General features: G+C 37.1%; 1 protein-coding gene across 8 annotated transcripts in view; it reads right to left on the reverse strand.

Moving 5' to 3' along the window:
* Positions 1-294: 294 nt before the first annotated feature.
* Positions 295-18,044, reverse strand: part of NEK10 (NIMA related kinase 10) — a 205,266-nt gene continuing 187,516 nt past the window's right edge. For all 8 annotated transcript variants that reach the window (XM_069473325.1, XM_069473323.1, XM_069473319.1 and 5 more), the window contains 5 exons: positions 16,769-16,879; positions 6,944-7,052; positions 4,894-4,946; positions 4,761-4,816; positions 295-343 (listed from right to left, as the gene is read on the reverse strand). In XM_069473325.1, coding sequence (XP_069329426.1) covers positions 295-343; positions 4,761-4,816; positions 4,894-4,946; positions 6,944-7,052; positions 16,769-16,879 — 378 coding nt within the window. The remainder of the gene's footprint in view (positions 344-4,760; positions 4,817-4,893; positions 4,947-6,943; positions 7,053-16,768; positions 16,880-18,044) is intronic.

Below are 18,044 nucleotides of genomic sequence, written 5' to 3' on the forward strand. Positions count from 1 at the left end.
ATAAGAGTGAGTTACTGCCCCCCCCAACAGATGAATTTTGCAGCATTTTCTCCCAGGAGCACATTGACAGCCCTGTCATCCTGTATACAATGTGTCTTGGCAATGGAGCCCCCAAGCACTGCAACTGCCATATACGTCAGCATAGAAAGAGGTCCTGCAGGCCCTGTGGCATCTTGGTCTTTTGTCTTCTACACCCTTTTAGCAGCACCCAATCCTTGGGCATCTTGCAGTACTGGCTGAAGTCCAGAACTTGAACTTCACGGGAAAACCAAGTCCATTCAATATGCAGCATTTTCATCTTTTGGTTGGGTGGTTTTTGGTTCCCCATGGATAGGAGTGATACCTGTAAGATTCAGAAATGAAAGGAGTTTTCTATAGTTACAAATATTTTAGTTCACATATTCAATTTCAAAAGTTGTGGCTCAGGCATATAAGTAAATAGATCGCAATAATTAAAAAGATGATTCTTTTTATTAGGATGGGGAAATTTTGAGAAAGCTGCTTTGTACTGAAGTTTAGTGCTAACGAGCCTTTCTCAAATTATGAACTCGGTAGGAACTGATAACCACTCAAAAATAAACACTCATTCAAAGTAGCCTGTAAATTTAATGCCTAAGTACATTAAAATAACTATTTTACATGTTTATCAGTCAATTGGGAAATAAAGCAATGCAAGTTGACCAAACACATATTCTATTATTAAGAAATAAAATATTGGCCGGGTGTGATGGCTCACGCCTGTAATCCTAGCACTCTGGGAGGCCGAGGCGGGTGGATGGCTCGAGGTCAGGAGTTCGAGACCAGCCTGAGCAAGAGCAAGACCCCGTCTCTACTAAAAAAAATAGAAAGAAATTATCTGGCCAACTAAAATATATATATAAAAAAAAATTAGCCGGGCATGGTGGCGCATGCCTGTAGTCCCAGTTACTCGGGAGGCTGAGGCAGTAGGATCGCTTAAGCCCAGGAGTTTGAGGTTGCTGTGAGCTAGGCTGATGCCACGGCACTCACTCTAGCCCGGGCAACAAAGCAAGACTCTGTCTCAAAAAAAAAAAAAAAAAAAAAAAAAGAAATAAAATATTAATTTGTACCCCTAAGAATAATCATAAAGATGATATGCTTGTTATCAACTCATCCACAGAACTCAAACAGTTTTACTCTCAAAAACAATAATGACAAAATTAAGTCACGTTAAGTTGTATCCTTCTGGTAAGGAAACTAAATGTTCACGTATGTAAAATATAATTTATCATACAACCCTGCAAATGATCAAGAATAGATCCTGCTTTGGGAACAGTTATTAGTCTGGCCAAGCCTTTTTGACCTTCTTTCATTTCTTTACATGGATTTCTTCCTTTCAACTCAGTCCTAGTTCCTTTTCCCAGAAGCCCAGAATGAGAGATCCCCCACTTTGATTGGGAATCCTTGTTGCTATTTCTGTTCCTGTTACCATTTTCTTTTCCTAATGCAGCATTTCATGCCTGAGACATTCTTCCGAACCAGCTGTGCAAGCAGCCTCTCTTATTTAAACAGCTCCAGAAATCTTCCCCAAAGATAGCTAACAGATAGATAATGGCTTTATCCCGAGACTTTCCATCTGAAAATGGCACCTCTCTATTCTCTCCCCTAACTAAATGTAAACCCTACAATCTAAGGCTGAAATTATACTTGTCTTGGACTAATGCTTTAGTTAATGCTTTAGCTGGATTAATGCTTTAGTTGGCTGATATGTGTATAAGGTCAAACTGACAGTCTTAAATTGTAAATTTGAATAACACAGCAATTACGTATGTAATTCTCTCTGCATGGCGCTTAATCAAGATTATTCAATAATGTTTTACAATGATGATGACGGCAACTAAGATGATGATGACAATGAGAACAGCAGCAGATCTGAGTAGACCTTGGTGGAGGAATAAAAACAATGTTTCCCATTTTCAATCATATATCTAGGGCAGCTTTTTTCAACTTGTATGCCATGAAAACAATGAGGAAAACACTGGAGTAAACAAACAAGGTCAACAGATTTCTTTTCTACAGTGTATCTCAGAGTCTTTAATATGGTATTCATGTCAACATTCCCTAAAAATGAAAAATTGTACATTCTGAGTTTCCCAAATATATTTGGTCATGAAACTTTATTTTTCTGAGACCCACTATTAACATCTTTGATAATATTGGCCATTCTATGGAACCTACTGGGGGAAAAATATGCTCTATTAATTATAAATGCTGATTCTAAATACCTCTACATGTCCTGTGACATTTAGCATTCTTCATCCTTTAACCATGGAAAAACTGTGGTAGCACCAGCTGATCTGATTTGTGTTTGAAGTTATGTGTATTTTCAGCTCATGGATTATTAGGTGCTTCTAAGTAAAGCCTGACTTATTTCTTGGGAATTTAATTTGAAACACTTGTGAACAAGTAAGTAGTAGCTTTCAGCACAACCAAGAGTTATTTTTACTAGTAAGTTGTGAAGAGTTTTTCTCCCAAGATATGTTCTATTATTGCTATTAGACACCAAAGGGAGTACCATGGATAGAATTTTTAAATGTGATTCATTTTAAATTCAAGCATTTTAGGAAAAGTTGACATGAGACATATCCAACTTATTTTGCTTCAACTTGACTGTTCAAATCATGCCTTCATATTCTATTCACAGTTCCAGATATAGCTGTGAATAAGTTTTTGCCTTTATTATTAGGCATCTTATTATCTGTTTAACATAATCAGAATATATGCAGTGTCTTTTAATAAAGGAATATGTCTTTGGAATTAGATTTTTAAAAAACTTACTGGCAGTAGAAGTGAAAAAGAATAACCATAAATTCTAAAGTAAGACTTAAATAAATATTTTTAAGAAAGTAAAAATAACAGCTCTTGCAAGAGCTTCCCTAAGTTCCTTACATATTCAGTTTTTCAATAATATATAGTTAATTTTCTTCAGAAATATGAAGGCATTCCTTGCCCATGATCCCAAGTCTCTGAGGAAATACAGATAAAACAACTAGAGTGATCTTTGCCCCAGTACAAGCCAAGGGCCCTTGAAAGATTCTGAGAGTCAAAAACAGAAACATTCATACTATCCGTAAAAGGTTGGATATACTCAGCCCTGAACAGAAAATGAAAATTCAAAAATCTCTCCAGGGATGGTGGGAGGACAGTGGTTGTGGGAATAGTAATTTCTATTAATGATATATCTTTAGAAAATGAGAATTACTCATCATTTTTCTGCAGTTACAAATCACAACAGAACTAAATTTATAAAGGTAGTATTTTGAAACTATATTATCAAGCCAAAAGAGCAAGTCATTAAATAATCTTATTTGTGATTCATAAGAAAAACTCTCTGAAATGGGAGAAGAAGAAAGAAACCATTAGAGACTGAAACTTAAAAAAAGAATCTAATTTCCATATAATGACCTTAATAGGATGTTCTTTAGCCCTTTTTGTCTTACCACGGCTACTAGTTATCTTTGGGGAAGAATACTGGAATAATTTAAATGGTGGTCAAAAAATAGCCTCAATAGTTAAAAAGGAAGGCAGTTCCTCCAGACATAAAACGCCACTTTGGGTGAACATACTCCAAAGGACTATGACTCCTAAAACAACTTTGGGCCATGTGGAGTATATATGCGGATGCTTACAATCAGTTTGATGACTCAACCATAAGTGGGATCCTTGGAAAAGTCAAGAGACAATTCCTCTGTAGCAGTCATTGTAAATCCCCACGCCCCCTCATCTACATCACTTCAAAACATGCTGGCCATATTTCCAACTGCCAGTACCAGCATTTCTTTTCCTAAAGATTTCTCTGGCCTCTAGAGTCTTCTTTGTACACATTTATGAAAGGCCAGAAATACCAGGGAATTAACACTTCCTAGGGTAAGGCCTCAAACAATGACTAACAGGAGATTAGAGGACAAATTCCCCAGTTCTTTCACTCTTTGAGTGGGATAACTCAGGTATGTGTCCTGCGGTGGCTCTCAGATTTCCCCAATGGGATTATCCTCCAGTTACTCACAATGGTAACTTTCTTGATTACAAAACCTTTATTGAATAACTTCTTCATTCCCTACCAGTGTTTCCTGGAATCACACCTCAAATACAAAAATTGTACTCAAATTGCTGTGCCAACACTATGTCCAAAAGTAAAATTATAAGAATCCAGAACTGTATGAAACTGATAAAATAGAGTATATTTTTAAAGCATCAATAATGGTTACATTAGAAGATAATATACAACCCCAGTAATTGGAGGTTTCTTATCTAGGGTAAGCAAATAGTAACACATAATAGCAAAGTCCCTTTGCTACAAACATATCTTAAATTTACCTGAAGTGATTGTTTGTTCAGTTGCATTTTTTTCCCCAGCATACTATGAAAATAATGAGCAGATTTAAGTGATAGAAATCTGAGTTTCTAGCTCTTCTAGAATGAGACAGTTAATTTTTAAAAAACCAATCTAGATATGCTTTTCCATTTAATTATGTTTGTTATTTTTTATGGGAGTAAATTACTACTAAGCAATCACCCTTTTTGTTTCAATAGAGAATTCAGCAGTTGTGTCCACTCAAAAGATGGGCAACATATATTCTACCCCTGGATGTATCTAGTCTAAACAAAGATATTTCATAAAAGTGTTTAAAATAAAAATTGAAAGAAAAAAAACCCTCTGAAATCAAGGATAGAGAAATCAGATCTAACATCCAATGATCTCAATTCATCTTTCACATTTGAAAGCAAACTCTAGATCTTACCTGTTAGATGTAAAATTGTAATAGCCACTTTCCTCTAGGACTTCTTCAATCACAGTCTAAAATTAAAAAAAAAAATAGTATTGAATTAAAAGCAACAAAATAAAATCATTCAGAGGCACTGCAAAAATCTTACCTGCATCTGTTCATATGTTATTCCTTCCTCCAAATCAAAGCTGGTAGGTAGACCTGAAATAGAAAAATTATGGAAAGTCTGACATTCGGATCATATTTTCCTACTTATACTTTATTGGCAATTATGACTTTAGCCACAGTGCAAACAGATCAATTTCTTAATGATAAAGATGAAACTTACAAGCAAATTTCAAAGTCTCTTGGCTTTGAATATTCAAACTTTTTGTTTTTCATTCTTTAATAACTGGCTGCATTGAGCATGACCATCAAAAAATAATATACAAAGATTTAGGGGCATTGCTCATGGAATATGTTAGCCAATTAAGTAAGGGGTGTGTGTATTTGTGTGTGTGTGTGTGTGTGTGTGTGTGTGTATGTATTAAGGGCAGATGAGGAGTGATTCCAAACACAAACTACCTGATGGGTAAGTTTTCTGATTAAGAAACTCTAAAAGAGTAAATATGTGCTAGAAAGAAAATTAATTCATATAGGGAGGCAGAAATAGACAACAAAGCCTTGACCTTTTCATATGGCTGTCTAGAAGGAAATAAAATACATTTAATGCCAGAAAACTTTTTGAGGGTTGGTCTGAATTTGGTGTACCAGCACCTTAACACACTCTGATGCCCCCCAAAGCAACGCTGACCAGCCTTCATTCAAACCCATCAACACTGATGGAGGCCCAGGAGTTCCCCTACCACTTCAGATAGTGAAAAGAGAATGGGTTGAAGGTTGAGGGGAGGCATAAAGATGTGAATACTGGCAGGTCATCTTTAAAGCCAAGTTGAAAGATGTTCCCCATGGTGTGGGCAAGCTCTGCTGTCTTTGTTTTGCCCAGCCTGCTGTGACCTGGGCTAAGCCTGGTCAGCTCTGGGGTACGGCATCCAGCTGCCCTGGGAGGAGTTTGTCAACTTGCTCTCAGGCTTCTGAGAGATTTTTATCAAAGTTTTTCATTTCTTCAGAGTTGCTATAAGTTTGGCCTGCAGATGAACTTACCTGTCTTGAGAGAGGTTTTTAAAAGCAAATGACTTTATACAACATTTTATCTTGATCTTATGGATTTCTCAGGGACTATTTTAAATAAAATTCTGCCTACATGGGGGTTAGCTTTATCCCAGGAGTCCAAGACTTTGGGAAAGTTTGCTAATTAATACATTAAATTATTTACATAGACAACAAAAGAAAAAACACAACAAAAGTGAGCATTTTTCCAAGCTGTAGAGATGGCAAGTCTTCATTTAACTGTAATAGCTTCACTTTTAACTACTCCGCCAAGTTACATAACTATAGTTTATAAAGATTTAAAAATTATTTAGGCATTCTCAAACCTCAAAGTAGCTCGAAAGCTTCCTTTTAGAGTTCAACTATGATAAAAGAGTTCAATTATGCTGAGCCCCTACTGATGAACAGGCACTTTTTATGCTTATGCTGATCCTTACTATGCCTGTATAATGCAAGTATTATTTTCCTCCCCATTTTACATGGGAGGAAACTGAGGTTCAGAAAGGTTAAATAGTTTGTGCAAGGTCAGCTACTAAATAGTTGAGCCAAGATTTGAATCTAGGCATCCAGGTTTCCAGAATCTGTGCCTTTACATCCCTATGCTATACTCCCTCCTTATGTGAAATTTCTGCAAAAAAGAAAAAAAGTTAAATGTCTGATGTAGATATTTTAGATAAGTTTCAAGTTTTCTCCATTTTGAATACTTAAGCTTTTCATTTCTGCTTTTTATTTCCCTGGATGGTTTAGGGCATTTGATTTCCCATCATCAGATAAGCAAGGAGAAATAAAATGAAATACAATTCATCTACACAGATTCTGCTGTTTATTTATGGTATTAATACACGATCAAGGAAGCTGCCACAACTGTGTAAGATAAATCTAGGGGAATTTCTAGATTCCTACCAGATGTCCCTTCCAACTATTGCCATAGATAATCAGAATAAACTCTATTTTTCCTTTAAATTGAAGACAATCATTTAGGAATAGCTATTGATCTCAATAGTACATGTCTTTGTGAAAGCCTGATTACCCATGTTGATGACCATTACCTGACAGGTCGTTGGGGAACAGGTTGTTTCCACCCGATGACTGATGTAATAAATGGTAATCTGCTGTAAAAAAGTTGGGCTCTATCGGTTCTGGAGATCCCTGAGATAACTAAAACAGAAAAAGCAAAGTCACATCTTACTTTACTCTCAGAAGCAAATGACAGGAGACTTCTGCAGGGGGGTTTCCATTTCTGTATGTCTCTGCACAGAAAATTTAGTGCTCAGTGGCTTTTAATCCCTTGTAAATAGATGAAGAAACATGTTCTTCCTTCCAAAAGAACTTAGAAATTAGAAGCAGGCAAATTCTCTGGTCACGTGAAAAAAGTACAATTCATAGCTTTGTGAGAGCAAAAAAAAAAAAGGATAAATAATGGCATGGGCCTGGGACATCAGGATGTTATTTTTATCAGATGTAGGAGGAATAAACTCCAATTATTGAACAGAACAATATGTTTAGCCTAAATCATTACCCCTTTTCATGGATCTGCTTTGAATACTGGCTTCTTGTTTGACCAAGGCAAACAAGTTTCTCAATGCATCTTTCTATATTACTATCAATCATTTTTAATCTACAAACATTAATTCTCAACACTCTGAAGGAAAGAGTAATTCACCAAACAGTAAATATTAAAGTTTGAATTGTTTAATATCCTTCTATAAAGCTGAATTTTTAAAATGGAATTTTAGGTTATAAATGTTTTTCAACCTTCTTTCAACTTTAATTGCAACCATCACTTGGGCTGGCCATGTTTTAGTGCCTAAGTTAATATAATATACTTTTAAAGTATCATTTCATATTAATAAGCCAGAAACAAATGGCACAATTGGTACTATGCATTAATAGTTACCTTGAATTCATATGCTCTGTTCATGAATTAAAATACATCTCAAGTGTTGTTCAATCACTTGGGAAAACTGTTTGGCAATACATCCTAAAATTAAACAACATATGCTTACTCTATAACCCAGCAATCTCACTCTTAAGGATTTGCATGAGAGAAATAAGTATATATATTCATCAAAAGACATATGTAAGCATGTTCATAGCACTTTTATTCATAACAACTAAAAACTGGAAAAACTCCAAATGTCCATGGACAGAAGAATGGATAGATATGTCATAGTGTGCTCATACAATGGAATGTTGCAAAGCAATAAAAAAGAACAACCTATGAATCCTCACAGCAATGTGAATGACTATTAACGAAGCCAGAATCAAAGGAATGACTTCATTTATGTACATTTTCATAATCAGACAAAACTAACCAAATGGTGGTAAAAATCAAAATAATTACATGTGGCAGGTGGTGAACCTTCTCCAGGCATAGAAATGTTCTATACATTGAGGTGAGTGGTTGTCATATGGGTGAATATATGTTCATAAAAGTCCACGGACCTGTAATATGTATTAATACCTCGCTGTATGCATTATGCATTTATGCCTTAAAATATTTTATATTTGCAATTGAAAATTAATTTTTTCATCAATGTATTTTGAATCATTTATGTGTTTTTCAGTCTCCATGTTGCCAAACACCTATTTACACTTTAGGAAAAAAATATGGTTCCATCTTTTTTATTCTTTTTTTTTTTTTTTTTGTTTGTTGAGACAGAGTCTCACTCTGTTGCCCAGGCTAGAGTGAGTGCCGTGGCGTCAGCTTAGCTCACAGCAACCTCAAACTCCTCGGCTTAAGCGATCCTACTGCCTCAGCCTCCCGAGTAGCTGGGACTACAGGCATGCGCCACTATGCCCGGCTAATTTTTTCTATATAGATTTTTAGTTGTCCATATAATGTCTTTCTATTTTTAGTAGAGATGGGGTCTCGCTCAGGCTGGTCTCGAACTCCTGACCTTGAGCAATCCACCCGCCTCGGCCTCCCAGAGTGCTAGGATTACAGGCGTGAGCCACTGCGCCCGGCCCATCTTTTTTATTCTTGAAAATTTATTTTCTTTGCTTCAGTGACAACTGATAAAATTAATAACCTATCTGTAATATGACAAGATTGCAAGATTGTAAGATACTGTAATACCAGAGGATCTGATAGTCAGACACACAATAACTTTCTCATCATTGCTGTAGGGTGCCATGGAGGTAGCCCTAAGCTCATGTATGAGTTCTGTATGGCTCATATCCCAGCTAGTTCCTACAAGTATCCTGCAAGGCAGGCATTAGCTCCATTTTACAGACAAGGAAACTGAGAAAGAAAGTAATTTGCACAGGAAGCATACTATTAAATGGCAGAACCAGGGCAAGAACCCAGGGCTATCTACCATCAAAGGTCAAAACCTCCCACAATACAAAGACTCCCTGGGCATTAATGACTTAGGGGGTGCAGGAAACAAAGTGCAATGGTTGAAAGCAATTGTGAGGTTTAAAGACTGAACAAAAGGAAAACTGATGCTTACAGGGAAACCGATGTGGACAGGGGAAGGGAGGAGAAGGTGGTGAGTCTAATTCTGGACATGCCAGATGGCAAAGTAAACGGTCACTCAGGGCATGGAAATATGGAGGATACAACAGAACATCTTTAAAGCAGCGGCCCCAATGGCTGGATGAGCCATGAGGTAGGTCAGCAGTCCAATACCAGTGTTGTGTGAGCCCTCTCTTGCCTCACGGGCATTCAGCTTATAGGTGTACCTCTGTTTTTAGCATACATGCTATTTGAAAGAATGTATTAAGACCCTCCTTCTGAACCAACAAAAAAGGGCTCTCCTGCTCTGAATAAACATCTACAGATCTGCAGAGCAAATGATTATACACACTGACTAAACAAATCAAGTAAATATATTAAGGAGAACAGACTGTATCACTGTTAATACCCCCTCCCCCACATAAAACCCACTGATTTTAAGCAATTATTGAGCACATTTAGCATTTAATTGGTCAATTGAGAATATAGCAGTTTTCAGGCAAAACCTAAGTAGAAGAAAACAATGAGGAATTACACATGTAATCTTTATTAAATTTCCCAAACTACATCTTCTTTTTCATATTATAAAATAGGGTTATATTTGCTGTAGATCAACCACACAAAATATTAGGAATCTAATCAGATGAGGTAGAACTTTGAAGGAAATTGAGCCAAACATAAATAAAATTCAGTACCAGAAGTAAGAAATTTTTCAACACATTCCATCACACTGCACTTGCCAGTCCTCTGGTCTTATTTCCTTTAGATTTTCCTTGTCTTCTTTGACTGAAGTACATCATTGTAAAATATCATTGTAAGATATAACATATTGCCTAATTTTCCATCTTTTCTAACCTACAGCTCCTTTCCATTAGTTTTTTATTAGCTTTTTCCAGGCCTCTTTGCTAATAGAAATGTCCAGTATTTACACTCACTGTTTTCTTCCTACACACACACACACATACACACACGTGTGTGTGCAAGTGCACGCAGAGAAGTGTGGTCCATTATCAGCTCCACCATACTCAAGTCCCAGGCATGTACACCTTACCCTCATCCCCACTTCTGCCAAAAGTAGCCCTTTTGCTGTGATGTTTACATTTGCAGCAAGGACTGTGTTCTTAACAGAAAATTCCAAAACTAAGAGAAGGCTGGAAAACCACTGTTCTATTTTAATTCCAACCAGGAACTTATCCTCCCAGAACCTTGGCTTAACACCGAAGGTGATGTCAAGGCGAAGAGTGAATGGTGGCCTGACACAGCTGGGCAGGAGAGCCCTGCTATTGGGGTTTCTCTACTTGGTCAAAAAGTTAGGTGCTGGGCTCTGCTAATTTATGATACCTCCATGGGGCCCTAAGGAGGGCTAGGCAAATATGAAGTATGATTATTATATGCATAAAGAGCCATTAATTAAAGTCTGAGGAGCTGAGCAGTCTGCCTGCCTGGAAAAGAACCAGAAACCTGGAGTTAGGAATTAAAGAGGCTGCCAGGTGTTCAATAAGATAAACTTGACCTTGTTGATCTGTGTTGAAGCGGAGATAAGAAGTAAAGAGAAGAGCAGGATAGTCCATGACTATAGGAATTAATCTACACCATAAGACAGGGAAGATGTCACTGGGTTTTGTGTAGGCCTTATTATTCAAAGTGTGGTCCACAGAATGGCAGCATCAGCCACATCTAGGGGCTGGGTAGAAATGCAGAATCTTGAGCCGAGGATGTGATTTCATCCTGGACAAATATTTTGGCCTACTAGACAACCTGTCTTTCTACTAAAAAGTCTCAAGTCTGTTGGATGTAGCGTAAGCTCACAGTGGCCAGGTGCTATATTCAATAGCCTTGCTACTTGAACTGATCAGCAGCAGCCGCCATCACCTGGGGGATGGTTGGACAAGCACAATCTCCGCCCTCCTTCCCCAGACCTACTCAGTCAGCATCTACATGTTAACAAGATCTCCAGGTGACTGATACGCACAATACAATCTGAGAAACACTGATCTGTCAGGCCACTAATTCTCATTTGGCTGCTTATTAGAATCACCTGGGAGTTTTTAAAACAAAACAAAAACAAAAAATTCTGACATCTGTATCCAACTCCTGAAGAGCCAACCCCCACGAATCCAATCCCTGAAGACTGATTGATGTGGTGTGTGGTCTGAGCATCAAGATGTTTAAAAGCTCCAGGTGATTCTAATGTGCAGCAAAATTTGACAATTCCTGGGTTTAGGCACATGCCTATATAGCCAAATGCTTCCCACCTGGGTCTAGCTTCTTTTGTTTGTTTCAATCCTTGGTCCAAATGACATTTGTAACTTACAATGCACTGATTCTCAGCCCTGACTATAAGCTAGAATCACTTGGGGCCAGGGCTCCAACTAGCCCATACTGTGCCTTTGTGCAAAATAGAAAGTCACTCCTTTCCCCCAGAGGATGCAGCCCCAGTCAGTCCCTTCATCCAGGTGTTCTTGGACTGAACATAACCTGTCCAATTCTAAGTGGCAGCTCTGCCAGGAGAGCTGTTTTCAAAGTGCTAATGTCCAGGTATTGGTCTGGGAGGAGTCTGGCATCAATATAAACAAACAAACAAAACCCCACAACTATTTCTATTACAAAAAATTTCAAACATTTATAAAAGTAGAGAGAACAATACAATGAACTCCAGGTACTCATGGCCAATCTTGCTTCATTTACATCTCCTTCACTTCCTTCCCTTCCTACCTCATCTGACTCCCAGCAATTGGAAAGCACATACTGCTATCCATAATATTTCAGCATGGCTCTTTAAAAAAGATGGATTTCTTTTTTTTTTTTATTAAACAGAACCACAATATAATTAGTCCACATAAAAGAAGTTATTGATTCCTTAATAGAGTCATGCATCACTTAATGGATATATGTTCTAATAAATGTGTGATTTTGTCATTGTGTGAACATCACAGATTGTCCTTATACAAACCTAGATGGCATAGCCTACTACACACCTAGAGTATATGGTGTAGCCTAGTGCTCCTAAGCTATAAACCCGTACAGCATGTTACTGTACTGAATAATGGTTGGCAACTGTAACACAGTGGTAAGTATTTGTGTAACTATACATATTTGAACATAGAAAAGGTATTATAATCTTATGGGACCACTGTCATATCTGTAGTCAGTATTTGACTGAAACATCATTATGTGCTGCATGACTTTACAACAAATATATATTCAATGTTTAAATTCTCCTGATTTGCTTATATATATTTTAAACTTTTGTTAGAGTTTCTTTCTGTAAGTCAGAAAGAAAGAAGTCCATACATTGCAAGTGGTTACTATTTTCCCTAAACTGCTTTAATCTTTATTTGAGATTATCTTGAATAATCTTTATTATTGCTATAGACAATAATAGCAAGAATAATCCGCTCTCTCTTTCTCTCCTCCCTTAGCAATTTATTTACTGAAGAAAACTTTCCTACAGAATCCCCCAGTTTGGATTTTGCTGATTATCCTCATAGTGTCCTTTAACATGTTCTCTTGTCCCCTGTATTTGCTGCAGGTGGATAGGTAGATCTACAGCAGGGATTGGCAAACTTTTTCTGTTAAGTAAATATTTTTGGCTTTGTGGGCCCTATGGTCTCTGTCACAGCTACTCAACTTTGCCTGGAACCTCAAAGCAGCCATAGACAATACATAAGTGATCGCATGTGGTTGTGTTCCAATAAAACTTTATTTATAAAAACAGGCAGCAGGCCAGACTGGCCTGAGGGCTACATTTTGCTGACTTCTAATCTAGAGGCTTGATCAGTTGTGGATTCATGTTTTGAGTAAGAATACTTCATAGTCAGTGCTACCCACTGACATCAGGTGGACCATAATGTCTAGTTGTCCTTCTATTTGTGATGTTAGCAGCCACTGGTGATTATGTCTAGATCCATTATTTCATTAGGGGCTGCAAAATGGTAATATTCTTTATTGGCACTTATTAGCCAAAGTACTTCGAATGAGAAACCACCCCTCATCAATGATTTAGTTATCCTGAGTTAGAATTCATAAGAGAAAGGCAAAATAAATGTTTGATTCTTTCCTTTGTAAATAGTTTTTAAAATAATAAGTTGATTGCTTAGCATTCTCCAAAGGTAACCAATGAGGGATTTTCTTTTTTTTTTCTTTAGTATCATTATGAACACTGGAATTTAAACATTATTTAATGTATTCAATCCATCATGGTTATTATTCTTATTGATGCTTCAATTATGCCATAGATAGTCAGTGGGAGACTCTTCACGTTGGCTCCTGAGAACTTTTGATACACCCTCAGTAGCCCTGATAGTATCCTTGCTATGCCATCTGTTATGTCAGGATATTCCAGTCTAATCTTGTACAGTTACAGCTCTCGGTCTGCAATCAACTATTTCTCCAGGGACTTATGGGTCAGGGAGCTCATTGCTGCTGATTAGTTTCTAGACTATTTTAGTGAAAGTATTAGGAAATGTGTATATTTTTTAATAGATGAGATTTATCATTAATTCATATTCATTCATATTGATACTTCCAAATCTAATTTGAGGCGATCTCTTCTATCTTACTACTATTTCTCCTTTTTCTCATGCTGAAAATGCTAGTTCCCAAAGATACCTATACAATTATTTAATTGCTTTATTCCCCTTACAATTCTAGCCAAGATTGAGTAGACTGGACTGAAGACCACCTTAGGTGAGTTATAAATAAAGACCTTAATTTCTTAGAAAAGGGCTTTCTCATTTTTTGAATCCTGTATATGTCCTGCTGGGTCTTAGGCCATTAATAAGTAGGTACAATCATCCCCTAATGACTCCTTCAAACTGGGGACGTGGGGTCCATGGATTTTAGGAAAAGCTTCAGGGAGAAAGGTGAAAATCAATTGCATTTTATGTGCTGTCACCACTTACTGCTTGGCTCTGGTATGGGGTGACTTTGTCAGTCAAAGGATAATTGGCCACTCCTCTATGACTGTACAGGGGATGAAAAACCTATTTCAGAACAAAAAATTATTGCTAGTAAAAGATTATACCAGAAAGAGGAAAAAAACTGAGATTACAAACCCTTCTCATTTAGGTTTAGGTGGGGGCAGAGAGCTCCTTTCGCTATTCACATAGAAATATATATATGAATATATTATATCAATATACACCAATAAAGAATAGAAAAAATATAAAATATTATACAGAATATATCTTAATATAGAATAGAGTCTATATCCAATAATTATACATTAACCATCTACCATATGCCTGGCACTGTGTAAGACCCTGGGGAATTAAAAATGAATAAGATGCACTCACTGCCTTTGGGAGAAACAGAAATGCAAGTTAGATAAAAAGCTATATAAAACACAACAATATGAGTGAAAAAGTGATGCAAGCACAGACAAAGGTAAGAAGAATTCTGGACAGGGAAAATTAAGGAAGGTTTTTTTGGAGTAGCTGGCTTCTCAGTTCAGTGATGAAGAGAAAAAATTAATATCCCAAGCTGAAAATTTCTTTAGCACACAGGAGGCAAGGCCTGCCTCCCTGACCAGGAGGGTATGAACCAACTTTGGGGGAGATGGCTCAAGCTGGACACAGCCTATGGAGGAATGAGACCATGCTTCTGTTGATCACTAGCTGAGCCCTGGAGCTGACTGTCCGTCCCTCTCTCCAACCTTCAGGCCACAATAGATGTCCCCAGACCACCATGAGCTTGTAATATCAGAGAAGAGGATTGTGGCATTTTTCATGGGAGAGTTTAACCTGCATCTTAACCAAGTTAAAGATAAGGATGAGTTTATCCTTCCTCGGGTTCCCTCACCTGTGCTTCCCAAACACCCTATACCACCTGTCAATATCTGTTTCTATTTTCCCAGACCTAGAGGAACAAAAGGGAAGCACTCTAATGAGAGATGTTGCCACAATCCAGAGGAAGGAATACAAAGGGCAGGATGGGAGAATTTAACAAAAGAATTCTCTTTTCTATCAGGGGAGGAAAGAAAAACAGTGAGGAAGAGATATAAAACTGAAAACCTAAATAACAAAAGAGAAAATGATTCACTTCAAGGACGTGCACTGAGGGAAAATCACTGAGCAGGGGAGAGTTGAAGCCACCTTTGTGTATCAGACAGTTTGCAGCAGATGCTTTCATTCTCATAAAACTAGGATTTCTGTTAAAATAAATTTGTGTACAAACTGGATTACTCTGAATATCGTTTTAATAAGAATATAAAACCTAAGCAACATGTAATCTTTTCATGGGAGATTTGAGCTTCTGCTTTTGAAAATATATTTATTAGTATTCATGATACAGTATATAAAGATTGTAAGATAAATATCTGAGGTCTTTTCTATTTCTGTTTTTATCTCCTCTAGCTCTGTTTCTTGGCCCTTTTTGCCAACACAACCATGAAAGAAATCTTGCTCTCTGATCTCTGGTGAGGCAGAGTTTATGTTTTGTTTACCTGCAGCTGTGTCTTTCCCCCCATTTCCTTTCTGTGTATGTATGTGCAGACCCCACTGGTAGAAGACAACAAAGCCAAAACATATTGTTTGCATTTTTTATCAAAGAGCCTGTCATATCTCCTGAATAATGAATAAGCAAATTTATGCTTAAGATTGAATTCATTAAAGAGAAAACTTAAAGGAAAAGGTCACTGGCAGCATGATCGTACCAAGGTTTAAGCATATGATGAAACTTTTTTAAAAATATGAAATTGAAGTGGGACCACGTATCTTTACCCAGGTGGACCCAAACTGCTTGTACCTTGGGCCTTTCAGAGACAGGAGAATGGGGACCTGCGGGCCACTTTCAGGGGCTGTCTTAAAAAGGCTATCAACCTGGACAAGGGGATCTCCCATCACCAAGTTTTGTTAACGAGAGGTAAACAATTTTCCTTCTGCCTGGTTGCTTCAGACTCTTTGGGTTTTGCTTCTATATGTATGAATAGAAATATTTGCTAGCACCAGAAGTTTGGGAGACTGTAGAATGGCAAAGATGGAAAGAACCTTAGGAATAGTTCTGACAACCCTCATATGTGATAAAAATCATAGCTTCTTGGTTAAATGACTTCTTCAGAGTGGCAAAGCTAATTTAGGGGGTCGTTAAAAATTATTCTAATAAAATACTGAAATAGAATCCTCCAAAAGAAGCTAAAATATACAGATTTCAAATTAAAGATATGTAATAACATTTACTCTTAGGAAAACACAATAAAACTGAAAGAACTTTCTGTTAGTCATCTGAGAATAAGGGCTACAGAAATAAAGGTGGGAAAATTAGAGGCAAAGACATAACCTCAATTTAGTACCTTGAGCAGTGATAATAACCTTTAACAGAGGATAGAGAGCTTAAAGTACAGAGTAAAGGAGATGTAAAATGTAACTCTTGTGTTTTTGTTAGCAAAAGAATTCCTAAATATAGAATACCATACCTTTTTAATTTCAGATTTCAAATTACAAGGGTTACTCTGCTGGCTGAAGAGGGACTTCTTGAATCTCTCTATAACCCTCCTTTTCAAATTGTGATGCAAAGCTGGAGGAAGCTGCATAAAATGAGAAAATCATTGTAAACAAATTGTTAACACTGCACACCTGACTACCAAGAGCATTGACTGAGTGTCAATGTAATAATATTCACTCAACGAGACTAAATAAGAATTTAAATTTTACTGCAAATAGCATGACTATATGCTATAGTTTTTTACCCTATGACCCAGAAGGAATAAAATATTTGACTCTGCTCTCTTTCAAAGGGCTGCTTCCATTTATCATATTGTTCTTTTACTTACTGATATCATTTTTCATATAACAACTAAATAGCTTATAAATTGCACACATAAATTGACTTTTGTAAAGAATAGCCTTGACAAAGGAAGGGTGCATTTTATCATACGTTTAGGCACTTATGGCATGCCCAGATTCATGCCAAACACTCTAGCCATGGTGCTGGCCCTGCAGAATCTGATATTTTGGACCACGAAACACATACCTACATTAGTATATAGTCAGATGTCTGCTTGTGAATGCTCCTGAAATTTCAGCTGGAGAGAGATCAGATTTTAGAGATCAACATTATTCAGAAGAAGGAGAAAATGGATTAGTATATATTAGGGCTGGACCAGGATGAGCTAGATTTAAATTGAGTAGTATTAATAGAATGTCACTTTAGGATCTTAGAAAACATGGTAATTAGATTAAAATTAGGGTTTAAAAAAAACTCATTTGTAATGCTTTGCAGATTAGATCTATGCGAGGAAATCAAAGGTCCTGAAAAGCACAGAGAGAGGAAGTAAAGTTTGGAAGAAGGCTAACAGAAAGAAATAGGGTCAGAATTACAAGGGTCTCAGGGTTATAATAATGTTCAGTTTTGTTTAAATTATGGAGAGAAATTGAAAGGAGAGAAAAGGAACCAGTAAGAAAAAATATGATTAAGTGGGAAGGAAAATGTGGTAGTACGAGCTCTCAAAATTAAACAAGCATATAATCAAAGCACAGATCAAAAGAAAGAGGAATATGTCAGAGACAATTATCACCCCACTTTTCCTCCATTTTCCTGGCTCCCTTACAGTTTGAGTCTGTGGCATGTGACTACTTTTAGCCAATAAAAATGACTTGTGCCACTTGGAGGATGGGACAATCCAAAGCCAGTGTGTTTCCTCCATTTCTGTCCTCTCCTACCACAGGGAGCATGGAGTCCCCCTATTCTTA

The sequence above is a fragment of the Eulemur rufifrons genome, chromosome 7 (genome assembly GCF_041146395.1).
Source record: "Eulemur rufifrons isolate Redbay chromosome 7, OSU_ERuf_1, whole genome shotgun sequence".
Lineage (NCBI taxonomy): Eukaryota > Metazoa > Chordata > Mammalia > Primates > Lemuridae > Eulemur > Eulemur rufifrons.